The 26,693-nt window shown below is 38.5% G+C and overlaps 1 protein-coding gene across 1 annotated transcript in view; it reads left to right on the forward strand.

The window, feature by feature from the left end:
• The first annotated feature begins 1,161 nt into the window (after window positions 1-1,161).
• The window catches only part of SUSD1 (sushi domain containing 1), a 45,936-nt gene continuing 20,404 nt past the window's right edge, over window positions 1,162-26,693 (forward strand). Inside the window, exons 1-9 of the mRNA XM_019473911.1 lie at window positions 1,162-1,315; window positions 2,945-3,100; window positions 3,764-3,916; window positions 7,921-8,100; window positions 10,136-10,315; window positions 20,128-20,222; window positions 21,775-21,964; window positions 22,974-23,068; window positions 24,123-24,309. Of these exons, the coding sequence (XP_019329456.1) occupies window positions 1,162-1,315; window positions 2,945-3,100; window positions 3,764-3,916; window positions 7,921-8,100; window positions 10,136-10,315; window positions 20,128-20,222; window positions 21,775-21,964; window positions 22,974-23,068; window positions 24,123-24,309 (1,390 nt within the window). The remainder of the gene's footprint in view (window positions 1,316-2,944; window positions 3,101-3,763; window positions 3,917-7,920; window positions 8,101-10,135; window positions 10,316-20,127; window positions 20,223-21,774; window positions 21,965-22,973; window positions 23,069-24,122; window positions 24,310-26,693) is intronic.

The raw sequence follows: 26,693 nt of genomic DNA on the forward strand, positions 1-26,693 counted from the left end.
CGCGAGTGTTAAGGCGCTCAGAAGTGCAGTGTGAGTAAAGCTGAAACACTGTGTGTGTGGAAGGGCAGTTTTATCACACTGATAAATTTGGTGCGTAAAAAAAGCTGGCTAGAGTGTTCAGCTGCCTTCTCCGTCCCATTACGGTTATGTATTTAGACACATGTAAAGGCATGCAAAATTTTCTCAGAGCTGCTATACACGCAGTAAGATTTGTATTCTGTAAGGACCACACCATCCTTATCAATCTTAGCCGTCTTAGAAGAGTAAAAAATTCCATACTGTGATGTCCAGCATCATGAGACAACATCAGCTTGTGCAGCATTAGTTATTTCTTTAAAAATGTAAAAAGGGTGTAAGCATATACATGCTTTGTCTACATTCAAGCTGTCCATTCTGAGGTTTATCGTTTGGAAAGCTAGTGCATATGCAAAGCTAACAAAAAGAGCTTACAAAAAATGGAGAGAAATGCACATAATGCACTATAAGTATGAATACAAATAAGGGACTAAGTTCATATTTTTTTCTAGTTTCATGTATATTTATAGCCCTGTAAATTACAGTAAATTAGGTTGTGTGTCATACGCTGCTAAACCACTTCTAATATAAATTCATTTCTAAAATGACTTGACTTTATAAGTCGTTTTCCTACTGGCAGCATTCTTAACATCGTTTTTATGAATGACATTTATACCATATACATGTTGATGATAGAAGATACAAATAGATTGATAAATAGCTGAAATGGCTATACATAAATAATAGAAACAAAATAATAGAATAAATGAGGAAACAGAAATCAAGACAAAAGCAAAAGAAAATGAATATGGAGAAAAGATTAAGAATATTGGATAGAACTTTTTATTATATGTCTCATAAGCCTTGCTAACTGCTGAAAAGCTGTTTTGTTTGTTCTCAAAGAATAGATTGATGGAGAAAACTGTTCGGTGTACTTCTTTTGTTTAATCCTTTCTGTTTATTTTTTTATTTTTGGTCTTCAAAGACTATGTCTGTGGTTTTCCTGCAAGTTTGAAAATGAGGTCAGAGGAGATGGGATTTTATTCTATGTGTTTTAGTCTGGATTTTATCTCCACTTCAAATTCTGTGCCAGTTACCCATACCAGACCACCTTTTGGTCCTTTTTTTAAAAAAAAAAAAAAAGTAATGCATCTTCTTGTTCTTGAAGCAGTTGTGAACAGATCAGTTCCAGATGTCTGTGCAACTTGCCACATTCATGCTACATGTCATCAAATTGAAGGAAAAAGTGTCTGCATCTGTAACTATGGATTTGTAGGCAACGGAAGAACTCATTGTCAAGGTAGGCTGCCTGTTTGTAAAATGGCAAGAAACTCTGTACATTCCTAAAATGTTCTTTCTCAAGTAATATTACTGAATTCTTCAAAATATGGTAAAAGCTTTGTAATTTCCTGTCAGAATTTCCAAAACCTAGAATATGTGTGGATTGTTTTTCCTTTTTTTTTTTTTAATGGCTAGCCATGAGCTGTACTTCACTTGTACTTGATGTAAGTATTGTTTTGTACTTAGTTGCTTAACTATTTTATTCAGTTTCTGCTATATAATGAAGGATTTAAATTTATTTTGTTTTAGAAGATATAGGGGCTTATCAAATATTTACTTCTAAAATAAAATGGAATGGTTTATTTAATATTTTTTGTCTTAGCTTCAGCAAAAAAGAATTAAATATGGTGGGCTTCACTTTATTATTTTTTTTAATCTATGTGCTGTTGAACTGAAAACTAGACAATAAAACTGACAACTAAAATTTGCACTTTTTTGCTGATTTTTCCAGTTATCTCAAATTACTGGGTAACTAAAAATTAATTTCATAAGTTGAAGGTCTGTTCTGGGTAACAGTGTGCATATACACACAGATTTCTTAAGTGCAAATGTCTGTTACATGAAAAGTGTTGTTCAGCGTTGTTTTATTACTGTAGCTGATAGTGTCCTTTTAATACTATCTCACACATGACAAATCAATACGTGACTCAAAGGATGATGTCAGGTGCTGTGTCTGAGTGTATGTAATAGCTTACCACTGCTTAAAGGGTAAGGTCCTCCACCTCTGATCTCTTCCACTCCCATCTCTTCCCCTTCTTTCACAAGCACTGGCACCCGCTGGGCCCTGCACAGAGTTCAGTTATCTCATGAGAGAGTTGGGGTTGTTCAGCCTAGAGAAGAGAAGGCTTTGGGGAGACCTTATTGCAGCCTGTCAGTACTTAAAGGGGGCTTCTAAGAAAGATGGTGGCAGACTTTTTAGTAGGGCCAGTTGTGACGGGACAAGGGGGAATGGAAAAAGGCTTTAAACTAAAGGGGGGTAGGTTTAGAATAGGTATAAGGCAGACATTTTTTATGCTGAGGGTGGAGAAATGCTGGCAGAGGTTGCCCAGAGAGGTGATGGATGCCCCATCCCTGGAAACATTCCAGGTCAGGTTGGACGGGGCTCTGAGCAATCTAGTTGAAGATGTTCCTGCCCGCAGCAGAGGGGTTGGACTAGGTGACCTTTAAAGGCCCCTTCCAACCCAAACTATTCTGTGATGCTATGATTACTGAGGGAGAAGATGAGCTGCATATTTTGCTATGTTAATTCGCTGCCAGTTGAGTGAGCTGGGTAAGATCAGCACAAGCTCCATCAATTGCTGCAGCCAGTGCGTGCCGTAAGGAAGAGAAGAAGGGGAGAGCAGAGCCCTCTGGTTTCAACAGCTCTTAGATCAACTCCAGCTGTGTCATGAAACTTTATTCACAGTTTCATCCAGGGACAACAACCTCTGTTGGTCTAAGTACTCCAGCTTACTAGCAGTGTTTACATCCCAAATAACTTAGAAGGAAAAACAGTAAGGGGAAGTCTGGTTACACAAGAATGAGTGAGGAGGGAAGACTATTCTACTTTTGTTAATCTCTCTCTGATGTGTTTTAAATGTGCTGACAGATAAAGATGAATGCCAGATTGGAGCCAGCAAGATCTGTGGAAATCATACGCTGTGTCATAATACACACGGTAGTTTTTACTGTGTTTGCCTTGATGGATACCGAGCCTCCAACAACAACAAGACATTTATTCCCAATGATGGCACGAACTGTACAGGTAGACATCACAAAGAATCTTGAGCACCAGGAATCCAGAACTTAATTTTCTACTGCACAAATCTTTTTTTCCCATCACTTTAGAACTTACTTTCTAAAACTGTATCAGAGCATTTTCTGCTGTGGATGCAAACACTTACTTGACATCTAGGTTCTAACAGCTGTGAATTAGATCCATTTTGCATTCTGTGCTGTGTTACAAATCATTGCTTCACAGTCACATTCAAGCAATAATCTTTCGAGAAGCAGCAGCTAGATTAAAGAAAACAAGATGATACTTATCTTTCCCCCAGAATGTCATATTTGTGTTCAGTGTAGAATATTAGCCAGTTCCTTGTTACAGTAATGAACTGTTGTAACTGATTAAGATATTTGCAGATAGGGGATTTTTCTGGGATTGTTGTAGCAGGAGATAACATTGGAAACTATTTGTCAGGTAAAACAAACAATTTAAAAGATAGCTATCTACAAAATTGAGACTCTCCTCCTTCCGGATGGTTGAACACCAGGCAATGATAAGCTCCTTTGTTTCCCAGAGGAGACATCAGAAGCTACATAGAACCCTTCATGGAATGCTGTATTTGTTTTAAGCTTGGGATCCTACACTAATTAATTAAAAAAAAAACCTATTACAAAGTGCGTATATTTTTCTCTGAATTTTTAGATATAGATGAATGTGAGGAGTCTGGGTTGTGTGGTCGCAATGCAAGATGCGTGAATACTGAAGGAAGCTACAAGTGTTACTGCAGTGATGGTTATAAATTAGAAAATGGAGAGCGTTCTTTTCATCCAGATGGGAACATAGTTTCATGCAAAGGTGAGAATCTGTGGGTGCTGTTTTTGCTAGCAGGTAAAGTCAGATCTTACATGATATAGTAGTACCTGCACTGACCTGTGCTTTTAAGTCTGCAGGGCAGAAGCCCTCTCTGTGGACTTTGCTTGCTGTATGATTTTTTTCTTCTTTGGTTCTGTTTGTCCAATGATGTCTGGTTGGTAGAGTTGACGCCGGATACGATTTCTACAGGCTCTCAGCAGTGGTTCAGGTGTGCAGTGTAAGAGAAGCTTAATAATGCCATGAAGGTGATGTAGTTGGTTTCTGAATAGGAAGGAAGTGTGGTATAATCCACTTGCTTATATAATCACACTGCATGAAGGGGAAGGGAAGAGAGGAAAAATAGCTGGTAGGAGAGGTCAGATGTATGAAACAAGCCTAGGGGAGAGGAATAATAAAATAATAGTTTAGCTATTTATTACATGCTGTGCCACCTGCATAAATAAACTGTTCTGTTTATCTTGCCATTAAAAAAAATAAAATTCTATTTGAAACCATTCCTCCTTTCCTCTCTAGTGTAGGTTTTCACAGATTGAAAGTGCTAGCAGTGTAAGGTGTAGCTGTCAGAGTATGTAATGAACCCAGGCATCCCAGGTGGAAGGAACTGCCTCGATTATATCCAGCTCTCATTTCTGAGTTACTGCAAAAACTGTCAGTAAAGCTCACTGCCTGTAGTTCGTCCAGTGTTTCCAACTGGAGTGCTCCGCTTCATTTTGCCAGAATTGCTGATAACCCTGCTTATCTCACCGACCCCCCCCGCCACATGCTGTGGTAAAGTAGTGTATCCGTACTGACTGTGTCGCTTGCTGAGTCGGACAAGGGAGCCCTGTCAAGCGGCTGTGCTGAAGGAATGTAGCTTTTGTATGCAGGCTAGTTCAGTGAGATGGAGGAATTGAGGGGCAGACCATTTCATTTCAGCCTGTCCACAGTGCTTTACCTTTCCCACGCACTAGGAAATAAAGCTGTGCATTGGGGCCTGAAATTTTCCTCTGATGTTGAAGGATCATTCAGCCATTGCTGTAACGAGACTGGCACATGCAAAGCACCATCACATTGCATTATCTCCTCTTTGGTGTCGTGAATGGCTCCAGCTACATGTTAGTAAAGATGTAGCTCAGTGCCTGGATCACTGTGTTCCTCCAGCTGTGGCCAGTACAACTCTTCAACGCTAATCTACCCATTTGGTGATCCCTCAGATTCATCAGGTTGGGTGTATTTTGTGATGTGACCATCCAGTTCAGCTAATCTTAAAGTGGTCGTGTGTTGTGATTTTTGTACTGTGAGATCTTTTAACCCAATCTCTTTGCAGAAATTGGATGTGGTTCCCCTCCTGAAATGAAGCATGGCTACATTATGGGGAACTACAGCTTGCTACCAGGAAGTGTGGTTCATTATGAATGTAAAGAAGGGTTTTACAGCAACAAGGGGAAGTTCTCATATTGCACTGCAAATGAAACTTGGGAACCTGCCATTTTAAACTGTAAAGGAGAAAAGGGTCTTAAATCTTTCTTAAATTCTTCATTAAGGGGGTTTATGCATGGGGAAGTGTGTTTGTGAAAGACAGTAGACTGTTTCCTCAGTCCGAAGGATAATTTTTCAAGATCTGGGTATTCCCAAAAAAAGAAGAAAAGAAAAGGACAGGTTATAAAATTGTGCCAACCTCCTCTTGTTAGTGTTACGACATTTTCAATGCTGGTCCTTATATTTTTACAGACACTGCAATGTGTCCTTCTGCCTGTGAACCAAGGCCTAGAAAACAGCTAGATTTCTGTAGATTTCTGTAGCATTTCATGGGAAAGGCCACCGAGTTGGAAGGCATCAGTGACCTCTCATGAAAAGAACAATTTTTCTGACAGCTTGTTAAGTTTTTTCCTAAGGTCGACTGTAGATGCAAAAGAGACACATCATACCACCCCTCATCTCTGGAATCATCTTCATGATTTTAAGAGCATTTGTGCCTGAGCAAATGCTTTCGTGTCTCTCAAGTGTAAAGTTTCCTGTGAGCATCTTTAAAACTTCCACTTGCTTGGGTGTTCTAATTGCCCATTCTGTTGAAATATTACTGCTTACAAGTGCAGGATTTTGTGTTCCTGTGAGTAGTTAGAAAGTCTGTATATTAGTTAAATGACACTTGAAGTGCTAGCTAACAGAAACTACACTGTGTATAATAATTCTACAGGGGAGAATTGTCATCCTGAAAATTACCACTTAGTGAGGAGAGTTCCTTCTCTCAAAATACAAAAGCCCTCTTGGTTTCTAATTATTTTCTGGGGGTTGTTTTGTTTGTTTTTTTTTCCCTTTGAGAGAGGATAAAAATGTAACGTTTGTATATGTGTCTATGGGAAGTGAATAAATTAGAATAAGGATGCTAAATCAGTGTGGTTGGGAAAAATGAAATATTAAATATCACTAGAAAATTCGTAAGAAAGAAAAGATAAAATATTTTAATACTAAATTATTGGCATAAAAAATAAAACAATTGAAATAACATTTTCCCCCCAAAATAAGTAAAGGACAGTGAATTTGAGAACAAAAAGGAAGTGCCCAAAGTCTCAAGAGGTCCCTAAAGAAAGCTTGTGGAATGCAGTCCTTGTGAGTTGTTGGTACATTTGTTTTTTATTAGTATTTTTCAGTGATTTCTTTTTCTGCTTTTTCATGTGATTTTTTTAATTTCTACAATCAAACAGTAGGTCAGGTTGGAGTTTCTGAGCACATCTCTCATGGTTAATTGAAATAAAATGCATCAAACACCAAGAAACAGCCCATGAGTCTGAAATGACAACCTTACTTCCCCTTTGTATTGCAAGCTCTTTTCCTGGATTTTAGGACTTCTCTTTGTAAAGCCAGTAAGTCTGGTTTTATTTTTTAACTTTAGTAAAGGCACCTTTAAGTAATTCTTTAAACTCTGAGAGTTTCCCTGATAAGCCTTTATTGCTAACTTAAGAATTTCTCCTGGCCAGGTGTAGTGTCTTCTTTTTCAGGAAAATCAGTAAGTAAGTTTGTCTTTTGTCTTCCTTCCTGTGATAATTTAGGAGCTTATTTTATATAGTCACGATGAAACTGGCCATTGAAGGTAGGTCAAACTTGGTAAGATGTGTGACCTAACATCAGGGTACTGTAAGTGGAGCAGATCCCCCTTTTTTTATTTAAATAGAAGTATGTGGATGTAATGTGTTGTTGAAGAGTATAGCTTCCCTTGAATATTAATAAAAGAATTGTCTTAACATGACAAGTCAGATAGTTTAATGGGAAGATGTGATGTACGTGAAGAGTTGTAGTTAAACTGTTGAATGCGAGTGTTGTGTTGTGCTAATATGAAAGCCTTTTAGATGGTTGCTTAGCTTAGAAAATGGGCATCTTATCAAACAAATTGGTTTTTGTGCTACTTGACTTCTTTGTTTTATGCATTTTTAAATGACAACTCGGCATGTTTGTGAATAGAGCAACTATTACAATGCATTTTGAACACTGTGTAGACTCTTGCTTTAAAAGGAAACTTTTGTATTGTATGTTGTAACCTTTTTGATGGTTTTGCATTTCTCTGGTCCTAGTGCACTTTTGAAAATTTTGCTTTCTAAAGGCAGTTTCTGCTCATCTGCCTCCCTCTGACTGTTGCTCACTGCAAATGGTGTAGAACCAGCTTGCCACCGGTAATCAGGTTTGTAAAAGCAGGAGAATCCTAAAGATTAAAAAAAAACCCAGGACATTTTCTGTATACAAGCAGCTAGGCTGAGGAAGGAGTCACAGATTTAGCATGCCATACTGAGAGAAAGGCAGAGAGAAGTAATTCTATTTGGAAGCAGCTCTGGAGTAGCTACAGCACTCTCAGTCACAGCATGGATGTTGCAGAGGGTATGAGGAGTGTTGGATCACCACGGGAGAAGAGGGTTGGTTGATAATGATGAAAGAAATACTCTTGGGAGTGCAACCGTCATTACTTCTGCTGCTTGACTAACAAGTTTATTCTTCCTCTTTCTTCCTCTACCTAGGTGTGGATTGCGGGGCTCCACCTACTGTTTTAAATGCACATCCAGCGTCTGTAAGTGGGACCACGTACGGAAGTGAAGTTACTTATAATTGTGTTCATGGTTACTTTATTGCAAGCGGCAATCAGACTGCAGTCTGCAATGCCGAAGGACAGTGGGATGGCGCTGATTTGGTGTGCAAAGGTAAATCAAATCTGCCTTCAGATTTATTTAGCATAGATACTGTTTCAGCCACCGTAATAAATAGCAGTCATCAAATAGAGACATCCTCTTCAGGCGTTCAGTTTATACACTCTTCTGGCGTATGAAGTTCAGTCACAAAACAAAAGCCATATATTAAACAGGGTTTTTTATCTGTGTTGCTGATGAAGTTGCAATCAATTGTTAAAAGTTAACATTCTAAGGACAAAATCCCAGTGCATGTCAGGCATTGGGATTTCCATGAGATGAAAATTCAGCCTAAATTGCTGCCATTTTTCTAGCTCAATATCTACTCTGTGGTTGAAGCCACTACTCAGAAATTGAATTAGTGTTAGCAGTTAGTGTCCCTTTAAAATTCCTATATTCGGACAGTTTCCAGTTGCAAACTATGATTGCTCAAGTATGCTATTGTTATTTGACATGAATCATAAATCCCTTTTGTTACTATGATTTGGAAGAACATAGCCTAACAAGTGCCTTGATAAGAAGAAACACAGAAGTACATTTAAAAAAAAGTATTTTGCCCAACAAAATTTCTAGTGTATTGTTACTCTGAGCTCATATTATTAATTAATGTGACCTCAGGATAATTACAGTCTTTAGTCAGTTTTTACATTGGCACAACTTTACTTTTCCATTCACTGGATGATTAATATCTTTTCAGCTCAATCCAGCGGGGTCGAGTCTTCTGTTCATTGCAATCAAATGTAGTAATTTTTTTGAATGTGCCACATCTATGTTACAACCACTCTTTACTTTTAGAATCTTCTTTAATATTCTTATTCTGAGTCACCAGTCTAAATAGAAGGTTGGCTATGTTACACAGAAACATTCTTCTGCATTTCTGCTTTTCAATCTGATTACAGGATGGCCATGGGCAGATAGCTGGAGTTAAGCAGCAGTAATTTTTGTATCTCATCACATACTGTCCTTCTATAAGTTAAGCATATTCTTTGCATGTGCATTAGTTATTCTAAAGCTTGTTCTGATGGTTTATAACAGATATATTCATACACATTGGGATATGAAAAGGAAGTTGGTCATGATGGTGGATGTATTGCCCGTTGCAATACATATGTTTAACTTTAAAGGTTGTACAGATCGTGATTCTGTACACTTTGTTTTTTACTTCTTTGTTTTCCTTTTTTTGAGTAGAATTTCAGAATTGCTTAAGATTATTTATTAAACCGTTTTAAAAGCACTTGTTTTCTGCATATAAGCTTTAGTGAAGGTAAGATTTTAATTCTTACATTGTTAACTTCTTAGAAATGAAGTGATGCAGAATCTTTCATTGGGGTGTAACGGTCATTGTGGATTTGAACCTAAATAATATTCTTCCATTGATTTGATGTTCACTCTTTTTGTTCCCTAATTTTATTATGAATCCCCTGAAAACAACTGAGCAAATGAATTAATTTATAAATGCATTATCCCAGCTTTCTAATTATCTCTACAGTGGTCTGAATAATCCATCAAATTTTCCCCCAGAAGTGCTCTGAATAATCCATCAAATTTTCCCCCAGAAGTGCTCTTTCTGATTGTCTGTAGCAGCTTCTCCTTTTTTCAAAGCTTGAATTAAACCTGCTGGCAAAGGAACATAAACTTCTTGATGCTGTTCTTCCATGTCACTCCTTGGACCATGCGTTGTTTTTCAGATTTATTGTCACTGATGATAGGTAAAATAAAGGAATAAATAGTATGTGGGGGATAAGAGAGTGTTGTGGGAAGATAGATTCACTTGTAAAAATCTGCTTAGAGATCCTTGTTCTCCGTTTCTAAACAGGACACTTTTATTTTATGGTTCGTCTTGAAGGATAAATGCCCCACCCTGCTAGAAAGTCTCCAGTCACAAAATTCTGGGTTCTAAATGGCTGGCCTGACTTCTAGAAATCACTAGGAAGTGGAAAAAAGTGAAGTGTTGCTTGCTGGGACAATTCATCTCTCTTCCTTAAACACTTTTGATATGCCTTGCTGGTTTTCATTTTCAGGTTTTCTTACCCTGTTTTTTCTGTTTCAGAAATAGACTGTGGCAAACCTTTGCTGATTCCACACGCAGAAATGATCTGGCACAACTCTACCACTCTATGGAGCAGAGCGTACTATCAGTGTAAAGAAGGATATTATTTTAATGGAGACAGGGATTTTTCAGAATGCACAATAGATCAGTCATGGGAGAATATTACATACATATGCAAAGGTAAATATTACTGTAGGAGGTTCTGTGGGGTGTGCTATTTAAATAGTTTCTCATTCCTGTTCTGAAGGTAGGAACAGGAGGAAGGATGAAGGCAAGAAATCCCTTTCTAATTTACGATATAGTGAACATGGTGGTACTTTTGGATGGAAAGGTCACAGAAGAGAATGTTAATCATGCAACAATTTCTAGTGGATGTCACAAATCTTTCTGTAGCTGTCTTGCTTTCTATTTCAAACGAAAGGGACTAATGCAACTGGAGTTTCATTGCCGCACTGAGAACCTTCAGCTTTGAAAGACGGGAGTATCACCAGATGAACAAAAGGCATTTAATGACATTTTGTTGTGGGCCTAATACTGTAAAGTGCACTGCGATGAAAGTAGGGGCAATGGAATTCAAAACTCCTTTTTTTTTTTTTTTTTTTTTTTAATTCTCTCATAATGCCCAAAGTAAAATTTGTGCATGTTTGCCTTTCCAGCCTAGATGTAGTTGTCTGAATTTCAGTCCAGAAGGATTTTCTTATAAAAGAATGAGTCCTGAGAAGGGAGATCTGTAATGAAGGTGTTGTCATACTGTGGGTTTGGAGACAGGATGTACTGACATTTTAATAATAGCAACAAAAGAGCAGATGTTTTGGACTACGGCTGTTGTGCTCCTTAGTGTTCTTCTGTGTCCTTAACAACAGGTGTCACAAGATAGATCTATGACTGTCCATCTCTTCTTCTAAGTAGCAGTGCTGTCTTTTGCAGATGGTAACATTCCTGTAGCTTTGTAACATCCACATGTTTTTTCAAAAGGACTGGAAGCCTGTCTTTGACTGCTACCACTTCATAGACCAGGCCTTTACACAGAATTGCCACTTGATGCCTCTCTTGCCTCGCTTGACGTCTTGAGCATTCACTGTGAATTTAAAACGTGACATTAAATAAAATGAGCATGCAGAAAAGCAGTTCTCTCACTTTTTATAGTGCCCTAATAAAAATGGAACTGTTGTTAGAAGTCATAATTCATATTTCATTTAGGCAATTTGCATAGCAGTACTTTCTGAATTGGTTTTGAAGCCAGCATTGTGTAGAGTGGCTAAGTTAATCAGGTGTGTCAGTCTTCACAGTGCCGAGAGTTCTGTCTTGAGCACTCTGAAGTTTTGAGGGGCCTGAACCTGCAGACTGCGCTCACAGGGTTACCATGGATTTCAGCAAGAGCTTTGCTAGAGGCAAAAATGTAGACTCCAGCTCTAGCTCTTGGATCAGAGGGCCAAAAAAGTCAGAGTTATGGTCAAGTAGAATGGGAAAAAACTTCAAAAAAAATAGCCTAACTAGTCCAGGCTCCTTTGGGGGAGGGGGGGAGAGAATAGGAGATTAGTACAAAAGTCTTCAGCTTCTTAACTTCTATATTTTTCACACTTATTACAGGTAATTTTCAAATGAAATGGAATTTCTGTTTCAGTAATGATGCCTTTCAGATTTATACGATCTTAAGCATGTATGTAATTAATCAGTAATTCCCATTAAAATGAGAGAAAATCATGCACCATTCCAAAACAACTTATGACAGAAGTCAGAAGACCACTTGTCTTTTCCTACTGCCTGGAAAACCTCATCAGGAGTAAGGAAGTTAAGAATTTCCCCTGAGCATGTTCCCTTTGGCAAATAATCACTTCTTCATTTCTTAGGGAGTGATTGCTATGGAATGCCCTTTATTTGCATTGTTGGTTGCATTGTCTGTTGGGGTATATAGTAGATGTGTGTGTGTATATATATAAGTACATTTAGTAGTAGCTGGTTTAAATGTTAAATTACTTAACAAAATGAGTCTTACTGAGAGATGCTGATTGGATTAAGCCATCAGCAGTGAAGTCTGGCAATAGTAAGCTGGATTACAGTCTTCCTTTCCCAACCCTTGATTTGTACACACAAACTCAAGAGACTAAAGTGTAGAGAACATACCAGCAATTAAATACCGGCTGTCCAGTATGCTCAGTGTGTGAGTCTGGACATCCTGTAAAGCTTGTCTTAGAAGAACTTCTTTTTCCCCTGCGGAGTAGGAATGCGTGGTTTCATTTATTTTCATTGCAGAAATGGTGTGCTGTTATTGCAGGCACACATTGTGCTGAGCTCTGGTGGGATTTCATGGTAAATCTGGGAAGTTTTTTTCAGAGTGAAAGCAAGATCCCCTTGTGGGAATAATGGTTCAGTTTGTTTCAGGGGAGGGCTTTGGCTATAAAGCACTATAGCATGCCGTGGTGGAATACAAGATAGTCTGAAACAAGAAGCTTGGTTTTCCCCTTGTGAATTTCAGAGGAGAAATTGTCAACCTGAGCTTTTTTGGTAGTAATAAGATTACCGAGAGAGGTTGTTCTGCGTGTGGGCTCAAAATGGGACATAAGGTAACATACGCCTTAGAGTTGCATTTATTTTATTATCTTACCGAGAGAGGTTGTTCTGCGTGTGGGCTCAAAATGGGACATAAGGTAACATACGCCTTAGAGTTGCATTTTTTTTATTAAAGTGAAAAGTATGAAATGAAGCCTTCCCACTCACATTTTTCTTTTTGAGTGGATTCCGCAGATAAGGGATTTTTTTTTATTTATCATGGCTGTATGAAGGCCAGAAAAAACGTGATTTGTGCCTTGGCTATCTATCTGAGATGCTTGTTCCTAAATCTGCACTTGCAAATGGCACAGTGTGCAATGTATATTGTAAGCTGTTACCAAGTCCATGAAGAGTATCATTTTGAGAAGGGCAGGGAGAGTTACTGGAGGGTGTCTGAAATGAAAATGTGTAAATGAGTTGGTTTTGTCTTTCATTGAGCTTGCGTACAAATGTTTGGTAGTAAAAGGTCAGGAAGGGCTAACATAGATGCTGAAGTAAAATCTTTTCCCCTTGTAATATGTGTAGATTGTGTACATGCATGTACACATGTACACACACACAGACAGAGCAATCAAGCCTTTTCCAATTTCCCAGTCCCAAGTCCTAGAGATATCCTTGTCATGAGAGATTTTTCACAGTACCTGATCTATCCTTTCTGTAACAATTGGCTCTAGTCTCAGCTGTAAGCACATAGGTTGGGTTGGCTGCTCCTCCTTATTCTGATCCTAGAAAACTCCTTCTCTATGTCTGTTTTCTTTGGAGATTGTTAGTATTCAGTGAGTTTAGCGTCTGTTGATGTGGGTAGCAACAGTATGGTCTCTTAAAAAAGACAAGCAGTTTGTCCAATTTCCTTATTTTTATCCAAGGAAAAAAAAAATACAAGTCTGCATTAAAGAATAACGTCTCAGTATTTAAACGTCTCCAGTACCACTCTTCACTATATTATTGGAAATGCATTTATTAAGTGTTTTTTTATGTATTAAGTGAAATATTTTCCTTGCAAAAGAAGCAACTGCTGCACATGGGTGGGAAAAGTCTATGGATATGTAAAAATGCTGGAGGAGGGAATGAATCTGACCTGCATGGAAAGGTAATGCGCGTTATTGGTAAAGCATTCCAGAACTCAGGCAGTGGGAAATAGCTATTGTAGTCGAAAGGGAAAATTGACCTCTGTGTCCCTTTAATGCTGAGTCTGAGAGCACAGCAATCTTACTGGTCAGTTGTGAGAGCCTTCCAGAGTAGTGTTAGGCCGTAAGGGCTGTCAACAGTTTGTAGGCTTTGCGTGCATGGTATACAGAGGAAAGGATGATCCAGTCCCAGTGTATTGTGAACCTGAAACTCAAATAGGGAAAAAAAATCATTCTTCACACCAGTGTACATTCTGTCTGATCCTGCACTTGGAGCTTCTGTGTCATAACCTTTTGTGTGCATGCTCTTTTTTACGTTACCTCTTAATAAATGCAATATGAACTGCCCAACTTTCAGTAAAGGTTAATTTTCTGTTCCAGAATGCTTCATTTTTCTGTCTTGTGACTCCCCATCCACAAGTAGAGTTTAGCTGCATGTCTTGACCTCTGGAGATTTTGTTGAGATAATCATGTGGAACTTGGGTATTGTGGTAGTGAGGAGTACCTTCAAAGCATCAAGAGAATAAGGTGTTAGTTTTGAGCCATTTCCCAGAAAATGGGTGTTGTATGCCAGCACTGAAAATCCTAACGGCTGAAGAGGATGGAGGATACTTGCTAAGTACATGCTTCAGGGATTTGAAGGTTTAGAAGGAAGAGCGGTTTGATGAATCAGTCCAGAGAAGGCATAGCAGATTGTCCACACTTCGCACTTTAAAACATTGCAGAAGAGGAAAAGAATACTTTCATAATGCAAAAAAAACTTGAAAAAAAAATCAAAAGATAAATCTGAATCCAGTCTGGAATAAACAGAGCAGGATCATCCTTCAGGTGTCATTTAAATGTAGACCTATAGCAAAGATAATTTCCATGCAAGCGAGAGGGTCTAGTTATTCTCTTTTTAATCCAGAGTTGTTTTCCCTTTGCTTTCACTTTCCCTGTGCTTTATCCCTATTCCCAATGACTGATTTTCCCTCTAGCTAGAATTCTCTGGGATGTCAGTTTTCACATCCTCACTTGTACAATAAGAGATGATACAGAAGGACAGCTGGAAAGTTTCTGTGGTGGCAACATCAGTAATTTCCACACAACAATGAATGGGTTAACTGTCACTCTCCTAATTTTTATTCCCAGCCATGTGTAAATAATTCATCTCAACAGTTACGAGTTTAATAGAAAAGATGTCCTTCACATCTGTGGGCATTGATTCAAAACCCATGGTTCTGTAGGAATAAGAACCTCATCAAACAATTAGGATAATTATAGTCATCAATGAAAAGGATCTCATTGGCCTGAGTTCTTGTAAAGGCCTAATTTGCTATGTTAAATCCAGACATCTGGTAATCTGGTAATTTCTTTAATTGCCTGGAAAAACACAGGTGGAGTCTGTGTTATGGGAGGTGCTACTTCTTAGATCAAAGTGTTGCAACCCAGTGACAATTAAAACAAACAAACAAAAAGTGTAGCTTTTTGCAGGGCTGTTTAGGCTTTTGTTTGTTTGTTTGAAACCAAATTAATAATTACCCAGTTTGTGATGGCAAATACCAGTCTCCGGTCTCAGGAACCTCTTTCAGCTGGGGCATAGATCATGTGCCTTTCTAATCCCAGCCCATCTAATCCCGTCTAGTCTGACACCCTTGATTGATACATCTTTCCTTTGTAAGTATGCTCACAATTGCATCTCTTATGTTTTTGTCAGTCTGGTGCAATACATGAATTACTCTATTCCTGATTGTCTCTTGGTAACATTTTTAGACCAAAGGAAGTAATAAATCATTAGCTATCTGTCTGCTCCTTCCTGCATAACTGTCTCTGCCTACAGCTTTGCTGTTTCTTTGTGGATTTCCTCTGTGTAAAGTTTGGGGCTGAAGGTGAAAACCTGCTAAAATTTTGCAATCCTAGTTAAACTGGAAGCAGGTATGTTACTCAAAATGTAACTCATAAAAACTTACCATGCTACCCTAAAGGAATAAATACCAAAGATATGTCTTTGTAAAATAAATTCCATGTATACTTGCGAAAGCTACTGTGCGAGAGGAGTTTGCCTGTATGCTATGGAACAGGTGCCTTGAAACAGTCTGAGCAGAAGTTCTCTTTGAAATGTTGTTTGCTCTCATTTAATTTCTGTGTCTGAATGTATGTGTGGTGCGTGTTAGTAGCAGATGGCATTTGCAGCATCATTCACAGTTTTCACAGAATTAAACAGGCAAAACATACAGAAAAAGCTAATATTTGGATTTTTTTCTTTCCGCTAAAATTTCATGTATGTGTGGGGATTGGTGGGAAGAGCTCTCTAAGTGAATTTGCACATGTGGATGCTCTTTTAGCTACTTGCAGAAGATGAAATGTCAGATTGGAGCTGGTTCTGTCTGCTTTCTGGTAAATGGTGTTTTTTCATGCAGGTTCAAAAATACTTCACTAATAAGATGTATCTTGAGCTGAGGTCAGTGGTAGTCAAGTGCTCTTTCAACTGAGGACTAGTAGACTGTATATGTGGAAGAAGTCATGAGGTTTTAATGACTATTTAGGCATAGAGTTGTCTGTGTGTTACGGTTTTTTTCTGAATCAGCAAATAATAGCACTGAGTACTGGGACCTGAACTCGCAGAGGCTGATAAGTGAAGGATTAAGGTTGGTCCTCACAGCACAGGGTTAAGGCAGAAGAGCATGACAGTGCTCTTATTATGCACTGGCTGTAATTACTATGAAGGTTTTCTCACACACTCAAGCACAGAGGTCCTCCTTCCTCGCAGAGCTTTTAAAAGTGGAGTAAAGAAGACTGAGATCTTCACTCCTTGTTTTCCTTCTTAGAATTAATTTCTTTGGCTTTCTTAACATGATTTCTCGCCCTCTGACGCTCACTGGCTCTGTTGAATCACTTTGCTGCTCACTGTTTGCATTCTCCCATCTGTGTTCCGTTTACCAGCACCTGTCTTTCCTGCATCTCTCTACCCTCTCCCAGATTTGTCTTTCAGTATCTGACTCCTCCAGGATCTTTTTCCACCCTTCTGCTCTGCTCTCCAGGCATTTGCGTGTTGTTTCTAGGAGCCTTTCCCTTGGGATGGGAAGGAGATTGTGAGGGTAAACTGGATGTCAGTGGAGCAGCAGTGGCATCCAGTGGCCTTCTCGGTTAATCACAAGTTGAAATTTCTAGGGCTGAAGTATGAGGAAACTGAGGGTCTTCACTTGTCCCGTCTCATTTGTGAGTCTGAGCGAAAGCTGTTGATCAGAATCAGATATGTTGAAGACCTGGATGCCACTGTCTGCTAAGACATCATGCTGAGGCCAGGCACGTATAGTGTGTTTCACTTCGGGAGTTCCTAAGCTCTGGAAGTCACTGGCACTGTTAGATTTCACAGGAGAACTAATCTGTCAGGGAACCTGTTTCCCTCTAGGTGCTAGAATAGTTTTTTCAGAGATACCTTTGTGCTGTTATTGGATGCTGTGTTTTTGCTACTGGGATTAATGTTAATCCAAGCACTTACTGTGCATTTGGTTATCCAAACGAAGAGTGGGTGATCAGTAAGGGTGGAAAAGCAGTCTCCTCAGAAATCCCAGGACTCTGTTGTGGTGTTTGCTCTGTGCGTGTTACAACTTTTTGTCCTTTTTTACTCCTGCCTATTTAGAGTGGGAACTTTTGAGAAAAAGTTTGCCAGCTGTTCTGTGGATGTATGGTAATTGCATGGTGGCCTTGTCCTTCTGAAAGTTCAGAAAGCATGACAGAAAAATCGATGTAGTTACAGAAAAAAATGCTACTAGTTCTGCCTTCTTCCTTCCAAGGAGGCCACTGTATAAGACTTCTTTCCTTGCCTGAATACCTGGCATAATCACTTTTTTGTTGTTTGCTGCTTTATTTTTTTACTGAGTATTTTACAAACTCATGAATCAAGTGCCTGGCTTTCTTGCTGAGCAATCTCAGAGATTACGTTGTTTTTCCTTTCTTATTATGCATTTTAGTTTAGATCTCATGGATATGCAAACATTTTCCTTCTGGCTGTGCTCTTGAGTAATTTTTGCCATCTGGTCTTTTAATAAAAATGTATCTGATTTAAAGAATACAACTGAACATACTCTTTTGCTCTGTGTTGGTACAGAAGTCTTAATACTGCAGAGTTTCTAGACATTACTGTGAAACACAATAATAATAAGCAGCACTTAAATACAATTAATCACACAGCCATTTGTAAGGAAATTTGTTTTAGAGGACATGCAGGTTAATCTCCTTTTCTTCTGCTCTGTAGAAGAGGAAGCTTTCAACAGCATTTCCATATTTAACAACAGTTTGGAATGGGGAATTAGAATTACTTGGGAGATAAACTGGTCTAGTGAGTGAGGTATCTATTTGTTGAATATGTTCAGAGGGAGATATCGTTAGAAAACAGTTTTATGACAGTTTTAATAATCAAAAAAAAGGAAAGGAAAAAGAAAATAAAGTGCTGCAAAATACATAAACAGTTACACTTTAGTTCTAAATAACTGCCTACATATAGGAGTTTTAGAGACTATTGATGTATTTGTTTTTCAGTGACAGCTTCATGTCCATGTGCTACAAGGGGGCCCCTGTGAAATGGTAACGAAGTTTACATGTGGGGAGGAGTGCCGTGAGCTGAGCTTGCTTTTACAGCAGGGCGTTACACCAACTATTGTGTGAATATTTCTGAAGTATCTACCAAGGCTGTCCTATAAATCCCCTTCATTTTTTCAGCAGCTAGTAAGGGCTTTTCAGCTTAGAATCTACATGAGCTCGGATTTGTATGACCTTGGTCATGTAGTGAATGTAGTAAGAAAATATGGTGGTAGGACAAAGGAATGACTATTTGAAGGGTGGGGAAGGAAAGAAGAGGAGCAAATAGGTTCACTGTCAATCTGAGTTGTGACCAGAAGGAGCTTTGTTCTTAGCTCTGGGAGGATACTTGATAATCTTGTCATGTGAAGGCAACTGCTCTGTGTCTGATGACAGCAATGAGAGAACTGCCTAAAAAAAGAACGGATGAGTTGATCTTCCTGGCAGTGCTTTTTCTCTGAGGCATAAGCCAACTCTTAAAAGTGTGTAAATTAACACAGGTATGTTGAGGGATGTATCTCTCGTTGCCACAGCTGTATTCCCTACATGCTTAGTTCTTCGGGCTTCATTCTTTTAATCTAGTGTTTGTTCTGAAAAGTGTTTTACTGTGGCTGTGTTATTTAATTTTATTTATTATAAAACAAGGAAAAGTGTCAACACCTTTTAAAAAGCAACCCTAACAACTAATGAACCAAAACATTCATTCAGCTACAAAAAAGCTCTTTTCCAATCTAACACAGAAGCTTTCTTAAAAAGCTTTAATGCAGGTTGTTGTATTCAGAAGAACATTTTTTTCTAAGTTTGTTGGCTTATTGCTAGCCTCTTTTTCTTACAGACAGCACTCTTAAATCAGCTTGGCTTCTTTATTTGCAGTTCAATGAGACTTCTAATCCATGAGATCCAATAGTCTACAAAGTCTTCAAGCTGACTTGTGAGTGGGTTATTCTTTAGACTACAGACCATTGCATGTCACGAGATCCGGATGCTGGCACCCAACTTCAAGGACAATATAGAATGGGTGGCGGAAGTAGTGGAATTAGGGCATTGTTTATTGCTCTTCATTTTTGGTGGTGTGATACTGTCATAAGCACACTTTAATGGAAGACTTTGACCAGGAATACAGGAATACCTATACACGGTACAAGTTTAATGTGTTATGACTAGGAGGAATGTCTGAAGCAGAGCAAAATGTCTTTTCTCATTGGCTCTTTTGCCTGGATTGGTCACCTGGTATGAAAGATTCTAGTCTTTAATGCAGTATATACTGAAGATCCTTGTGTAAGAAACAATGCTGTTATATATGTATGCTTTTATATATAGGAACGTATCAGCAGTCAGATGGAGTTAATGAGCTTCTTCCTTTGCTGTCAGGAAACTGTAATGTAGTTTTAATGTCCTCTTCAAGATCTGTAAAGTCATTATAATTAAAATTGCTCTACATTAAAATGCAAGCCTAGCGAAGTATTTTGTTTTCATTAGTCATGGTAGTTTACGTAATGCTGTCTGTGTGTTTAAGGACTTCACAGTCATTAGCTCAGAACATGCTTCTTCAGTTAGCCTTGTCTTTTAATTTTAGGAGCAGACATGGTTAAGGGAAAACTTACTTCCTAACTTCTGCCTACCTTGTTTTATTTTTCCTGTTTGGAAAAAAAAAAACAGAGGAAAAGGAAGAAATAATATGTTTGGAGCAATTGTTTAAGATTTGCATGAGAAATAATAACTGTTTTCCTTCTGTGTTCATGTTTTTGCTCACAGAGGAGGAATTATTCAGTAATTTGTCTGTATTCAATGAAACGTGTGTGAGGTGGCAAAGGAAAACTGGAAGACTGGGAGTGCAGGAAACGTACACAGTAAGTGCGGCAGTATTTGAGATTGGGAGTAGCTTTGGCCTGGTTAATTCTGGTGAGTCAGCAGTGGAGATTTGTTTTGTGGGTTTTGTTTGTATGGTAATTTGTTTCATTCTTCCCAGTGAACTGCCTAGAAACCTAAAGGTGGCTGGGTTAGGAAAGAAACAAATCCCTGTCCTGAAGTTAGGTGAAAAATGCAGAAACAGTTGGGGTCCTATTCCAGTAAATCACCTAAGCATCTGCTTGAAACTATAAGAAGCATTTCAGCACAAGTTTATGTTTTAGTGCAATTCTGTTGTAGAGCTCAGGGTCACATTGACATAGAAAACATTGCAAAACTTGGGCTCTGTCCTTATCTGTGATGCAAACATTTCAAGTAAACAGTGTATCACTTGCAGATACTGGATGTAACTTGTTTTAGAAATGCAAGGTATATTGAACTACTGTGCCTTGCTCAAGAGATTCAACCACCTTATATTTTAGAACTGTTTTTCATGGAAATTGAAAGCAACCTTGGTAACTACTTTTTTTTGGCCATCTATAAGCATAACAATAAAAGTTAAGATATAAATTCTCAGAAACAAGTAGTTCAGTCAGTGTTATCGAAAGCCAAAACAAGGTGATAAGAATTCCCATATTTTGAGAATGACAACATTCCAAGAAAGGTTGGGTTTTTGAGCATGTGCAAATAGGGAAAAAAGAAAGTGGAAAATACGTTTCAAGGTTGAGTGATAATTTTGGAAAACAACCTGTCTTTCTCCTTCTGTGTTACAAAACCAATGTATTTTTAGTTTGAGGGCTTTTGTTAAGCACTGCTGAGATGGAAAAAACAAGTTCCCAATTACCCTAACAGTTCAAATCCAGTGCTTTTCCATGTACTCAGTGGTAACTGGCAAGCTGTGGATCTCTGGTGTAATGTGCTCTGTGCATGTGCTTTTGCCTGAATTCAGCTATCTGCAAGACATTTCATCCTCAGTTTTGACTATTCTGATGTAGGCATAGGGTGCATGCAGTAAAGTTCAGAACACAGTCTGGACTGCCTTAAGCTCAACTAGGTAAGTTTTGTCTGTCCCTTCGTGTCATACAAACAACAGGTTTCTTTTTCACTGCATTGAGATGATCTTAGGGAAGCTTGTCTTTTACTGTGGTTTGGCATTCAGCCTTACTACTGCCTCTGTAGGGCAAGGGGGGAAAACTAGAAAAAAGAAAGTAGCAAGCAGATGTAGTTTCCATCTGTGTGCTGTAAACAAAGAATTTTTACTTACACCTTACTGTTTGTGTTGGGGATGTTTGTAGGGTCCTCGTTATAGATTCCTTCTATTTGTTGTAGAAATATATGGAAAAATATCCATAATTTTAACAGCCAGAAAAAATTAAAGATCTAATGTATTAAGCCATGTTGTTGCACCAAAACAGTCACAAGCCTATTTTTTTGATTGAGCTGATATTCTAAAACAGATGTAATCCTAGGTTCTCAACGCTTAATGGAACTAGTATTCTGAATTTTGGAGAGCCACAACCAATTGCACCATCGTTTTTGTTAATCCTTCAATAGTTTCACATACTGGGCCAAAGATGGGATGAGAAGACGTTCTCAGAAGATGCAGTATTTAACATCACTACAAGTGAAGATAATCCAAAGGTGTGTTTAGATCTCAACTCTGGCAGTAACTACGTGGTGAATATTACTACCATCTCTTCCACAAACATCACTGTCTCAGTTACAGTAGCAGTTCAAACAAAGGGTAGGTTGTGTTTTGTATTCTGTGTGCTTATAGGAGAACTTACTGTGCTGCAGAGCTCACTGTTTTGAGTCTAGCAGACAGGATAACAGCCTGTCTCCTGGGCTATCTCATTCTTTACGTTGACTACGCACATGTAGTCACCATCAGCATCCTCTTTTTCTGCAAGACATTCTTCTTTCTGCTCACTGTGGTCATTGAACCTATGAGCAAACAGAGCAGTGGCAGTAAGTGCCCTTCAGAAAAGTTTGGCAAACTTGTTTCTTCAGGATTTGTCTTCTGGCTGAGGCAGGATTGGTGCAGTGGCATTCCTGGCTACATGCTGGAATTTCAGTCTATGGTACAGTGCTTACTGGTTTCCATTCCTTGCCTTGAAAACTGATTCTCTGACTGTGGAAGAATTCCCTGTTGCTGAGCTGTGTGATGCTAATCTAAGTGATGCGAGCATTATAGATAATGTTCCTATGTTTAGCAGTGATGAGCAGTGTTCTGGCAGTTTTTCAGTAATTGTGGAGAAGGCGTGTTCTAACAGTGGGTTTCTGCAGTATTTTGGTCATGGAAACTTTAAGCTTGCTTTCTGACATACTAATTCTGATGAGACAGACATTCAGCAATAATTGCCTTTGGAATCCACAAAAATGCTTTTTCTCACATGCTTTTTCCTAAAGGGCATCAACTGTGACAAATTGTTCTATGACAACTTGATTTCCATCAGAAGGTCTGAACCCCTAGATCTTTCTGTCACTATAACCTCCCTAGGTCTGGACGAATAAATCCTATCTTGATTCCCTGAATAGCATGCTTGGGTTTTTCTGAAAGCCATTTTCTTTGGAAAATGTTCATGTTTTATTTACTGTGTGTGTTCATTCAAAAATAAATTAGATTCTACCTCCTTCTCAGAAGAGAATTAAAATAAGAACCTTTTTTTTTATTTTCAGCTACTCATATCCAATTAAGTTGAAGAAGGTGAAGTTTTTGTAATAAGTTGTTCCCTTTTTTATTGTCTCTACAGTAAAGGAAGCTTTCAATAATGTATTAATTTTTAATGATACCTGCTTGAAATGGCGGAGAAATGTCAGGGGAACTGATGTGGAAGACAGATACTCCGTAAGTGACAACCTGTATTTTGAATCTAGAAAACAATTTATATCAATCACCTATGTGAAAAAACCTGTAATTTTTCAAACACTCACTGCTAGCAGTGTTCCTCATTCTAATAATGTCTCTCATAAAAACCCAGGGAGTAATCTTGCATAGCAACTTTCAAAAAAGAAAGAAGCCACCATGCCGTTTTGTAGTCTCCTGTTTCTTGCTTACTTTTTCCCCTGTTCTACTCTATTTTGCCTTCCCTATCTGCACTTTCAATTTTGTTATGTTCAGGCCTCAGACAACTCTGTTCCAATTCCACGGAGTCAGTCCACTCTGCCTTGTGGTATGTCTTCAATCTGCCCCCGTCCCAGCAGGACATTTCTACGTGAACTATCTCTGCCAGGACTCTTGACCACCTGCTGTTGTCTCAAATCTCCGTGTGCTCAGAGATTATCTAAAGGCATAGGATCTATTTAAAGGAAAATTAGCACATGATTAAAATACAGCAAGCATTTTAGTTTTCATTAACAGAGGAGCGATTAGGAACTCACACAAAATCCAACTGAAACAAAAAAAACCCATGGTAAATTTGCCTCGAAACAGCTGTCTGTAGGCTGGAGGGTACTTGGCATTTTGACGTAGGTCAAAATGGCTTGATTTTGACTTGCTCCTCAGGGTCAAACCAGAGAGGTGTTAACTGTGAGCTTACTTTTATAACTCATTACTTTGCACCATGAGGGTATACTGCGATGAAAGTGCACTATTACTGGAAGCCTGTACGTCAGCAGGAAATCAAGACTTCGGGAAATTACAGTACTAAAAAAGAGGATAGACTTGGAGGAGGAGAAGTGAAAGAACTAGGACAATGTCAGAGCTGATCAAGAGGGACTGCAATTCCTGTCAAATTTTGGGAGCATTTGAATTTGAATAACTGTCAGTGCCAACAATTTTGGCAGTCTGTATGCAATGATGTGTTTTTCTGCTATTTCTTCTAATTTAGAGCATGACATGACTGAATGCAAGTGATATATTAAAACATTGCAATTTCCATGCCATGATTGTTTGGTTGCAGTTTCATGTGCAAGGCCAGCGTTGGTATCAGAAGGAGTTCTTTCATGAAACGACCTTCAACCTTACCACACACAAGCAGGCTCCAGAAGTTTGTTTTGATTTGCAGCCAGGCACCAATTACTCTGTTAATATTTCCATGGTAGCTTTGAATTTTTCACTGCTCGTTTCCATGACAACACAAATCACAGGTAGGTCCTGCCATTTATTTTATCTATTTACAGAAGCACCTATGGGTGCAAGAGGCTCAAGTGAAACAGCATTGTTGATCTCAGTGTTGTATGGTGGGTTGTCAAAGTGCTCTTTCCATGCTCAAAATTGTTCATTATTGTTTGTTTTCACAGATTTCATAGGGTTGACAGTCCAGCAGCAGAAGGGGGAGAGAAATGGGGGTGCAGTGCTTTGAAGTGTCATTTTGGCACAGCAGGGAAAAGATAATTTGGTGGGTTAGACACAAGATTGGTATCTAGGGTAGCTGGGTTAAATTCCCTGCCCTATTAGAGGCTAAGTCACTTTTTCAGTATGAGTTCTCTCCACTGTGAAGAGGAGATAATAGCACAACTGCACTGGTATTTGTGACAACAGGTATCACTAAAGTCTGCAAGGATCCAAAGTACAGAGCGTCCTGCAAGTACCTCAGGCAGATACCTTCGTCTCTAACTGGTAGAGTACAAAACATAGAAAGCATTTGAGCAAATACAGTTTTGTAGGGGGAGTCTCGGCTTCACTATTTAGCAAGATATTTGTATGGCACTAAAATGCTGTGATAAAAAACATCTGTCATTGTTTTAGCTCATTTTTTGTTTAGAACAGTTTTGCACCATCTCTGTACTGTCAGACTTTCTGTATTAGGTTATTACTGTTACAGTGTGAAGTGCAGTGTTTGGTGCTGGTATCATTCTTCCTGTTGGGGCCACAAATTGGAATAGGTAAGAAACATGAAAACTCTCTGAGTGTCTGTAACTCTGTTCAGCCACTAGATGGAACCAATTATCTTCTGACTGCTTATGAAGAACTGGGGATTTGTGGTGGTTTTGAAATTTATAGTATTACAATGTATTTTATAGTAAATCTAAGGGTTTTAAGCTTCATGAAAGGAAAAACATCTCTTGTTTCCTAAAGCTACTGTTTAGGACATACAGTGACCTGGAATTCTTTTTTTAAATGAAATTACAGTAATAATTTGATAATTCATTTTCAGAAGTTTCCTAGCTGTCACTCAAAAGTAGCGTCCATGAATTCTTGAGTACATGTAGCTTTGTAAAAACTAATAAGCTGTCTTAGAATTTGGTTGACTCAGATAATTTTTTGAATACATACTCAGAGTAAAAGCGTAGCTCTTTACTCTGTTATCCTGTGGTATTTCCTAAACTCTGCAGGATTGCATCAGGTCACTTACTCAGCAGAGCTCTAGAGAACACTTTGCAGCAGGTGCTGTGTGAAGTGGTATTTGTGCCTTGGCAGCTGGAATGTTTTCGTCTCTGCTGAGTTAGTGCTTAACAAATGCACATGCATAGCCCAGAAAAGGTCTTCACGCAAAAGTTAGATCATTTCCATTTTGAAAGAAGATCCTGCTACACAAGCCATTTTATATTTGGTAGTTACTTTTTTCAATGAGCAATAAAAGGTAGGTGTTGCTCTGTCATTAGGAATCTTCATCCAAAACTTGCCATGCAAACACTCCATATTGTGCTTTTTTTAATGGAAGCCAAAAAATAAAAGTAGGTCTTTTTGTGGTTGAAATTGAATGAAAATTAAAAAGCCAACAGCGATCATGCTGCAAAGCTCACCAGATAATGAGAATTTAAATAAGATGTTAAATTTGTTTCTATTTCAGCTTATCTAAGATGAAAAGAGTACAGTTAAAATAATTCTTCTGGCAGTGTCCCTTTGACTTCTGTGCCTTATGTGTCGGGAATTGCATTATCTGTACAAGCAATTTAAATAAAAAGTATTTATAATTTTAGATTAGGTGTACAATTTGCTTCTTCATTTGTCCAGTTATTTTGTAATCATGTACATTGTTAAACCAGACGGTTCTGTTTCCATGGTGGGTGGAATGGTCTCGATTTATCTGCCAGCTTAAGTCTGAAAAGTGTTTTTTGGCTCTGGTGGTTTTCTGGCTAAATGGTACTGTATAAATGCAAGATATGCCTTAAGCACAGAGGCTCTGAGGAAGCTGAGACTTAGAAAAGTGTTTTACTGTTAATGTACTGGAGGTGGCCTCATTTGTTGTCTACGGTTTCATTAACAAATGCACAGTCAGTTGGTCTGTTTCCCCAGCTGGGGGCAAATCCAGATGTTGTATCTTCTTGACTTCCACGCATCTCCTGCATTTTGAGAGTTCAGGAAATCTTAACTGTGGAGTTTCAACTACTGCGAAGAGACATGTCCAGATGGTTGGATGAACACTGCCTAACAGACTTAGTTTCCTGACAAGGATAGTCATTCTTAAAGACTGTTGCAGAATACAATAAGCATGTAAATGCTAGCAATAACTTTGGGTCCTTTTTCAAAAAGGAAGATTTGTAAATGCATGTTAAGAAAGCTACTTCTATATCTTGAATATCTGTAT

Source organism: Aptenodytes forsteri, unplaced genomic scaffold (genome assembly GCF_000699145.1).
Source record: "Aptenodytes forsteri isolate BGI_AS27 unplaced genomic scaffold, ASM69914v1 Scaffold103, whole genome shotgun sequence".
NCBI lineage: Eukaryota > Metazoa > Chordata > Aves > Sphenisciformes > Spheniscidae > Aptenodytes > Aptenodytes forsteri.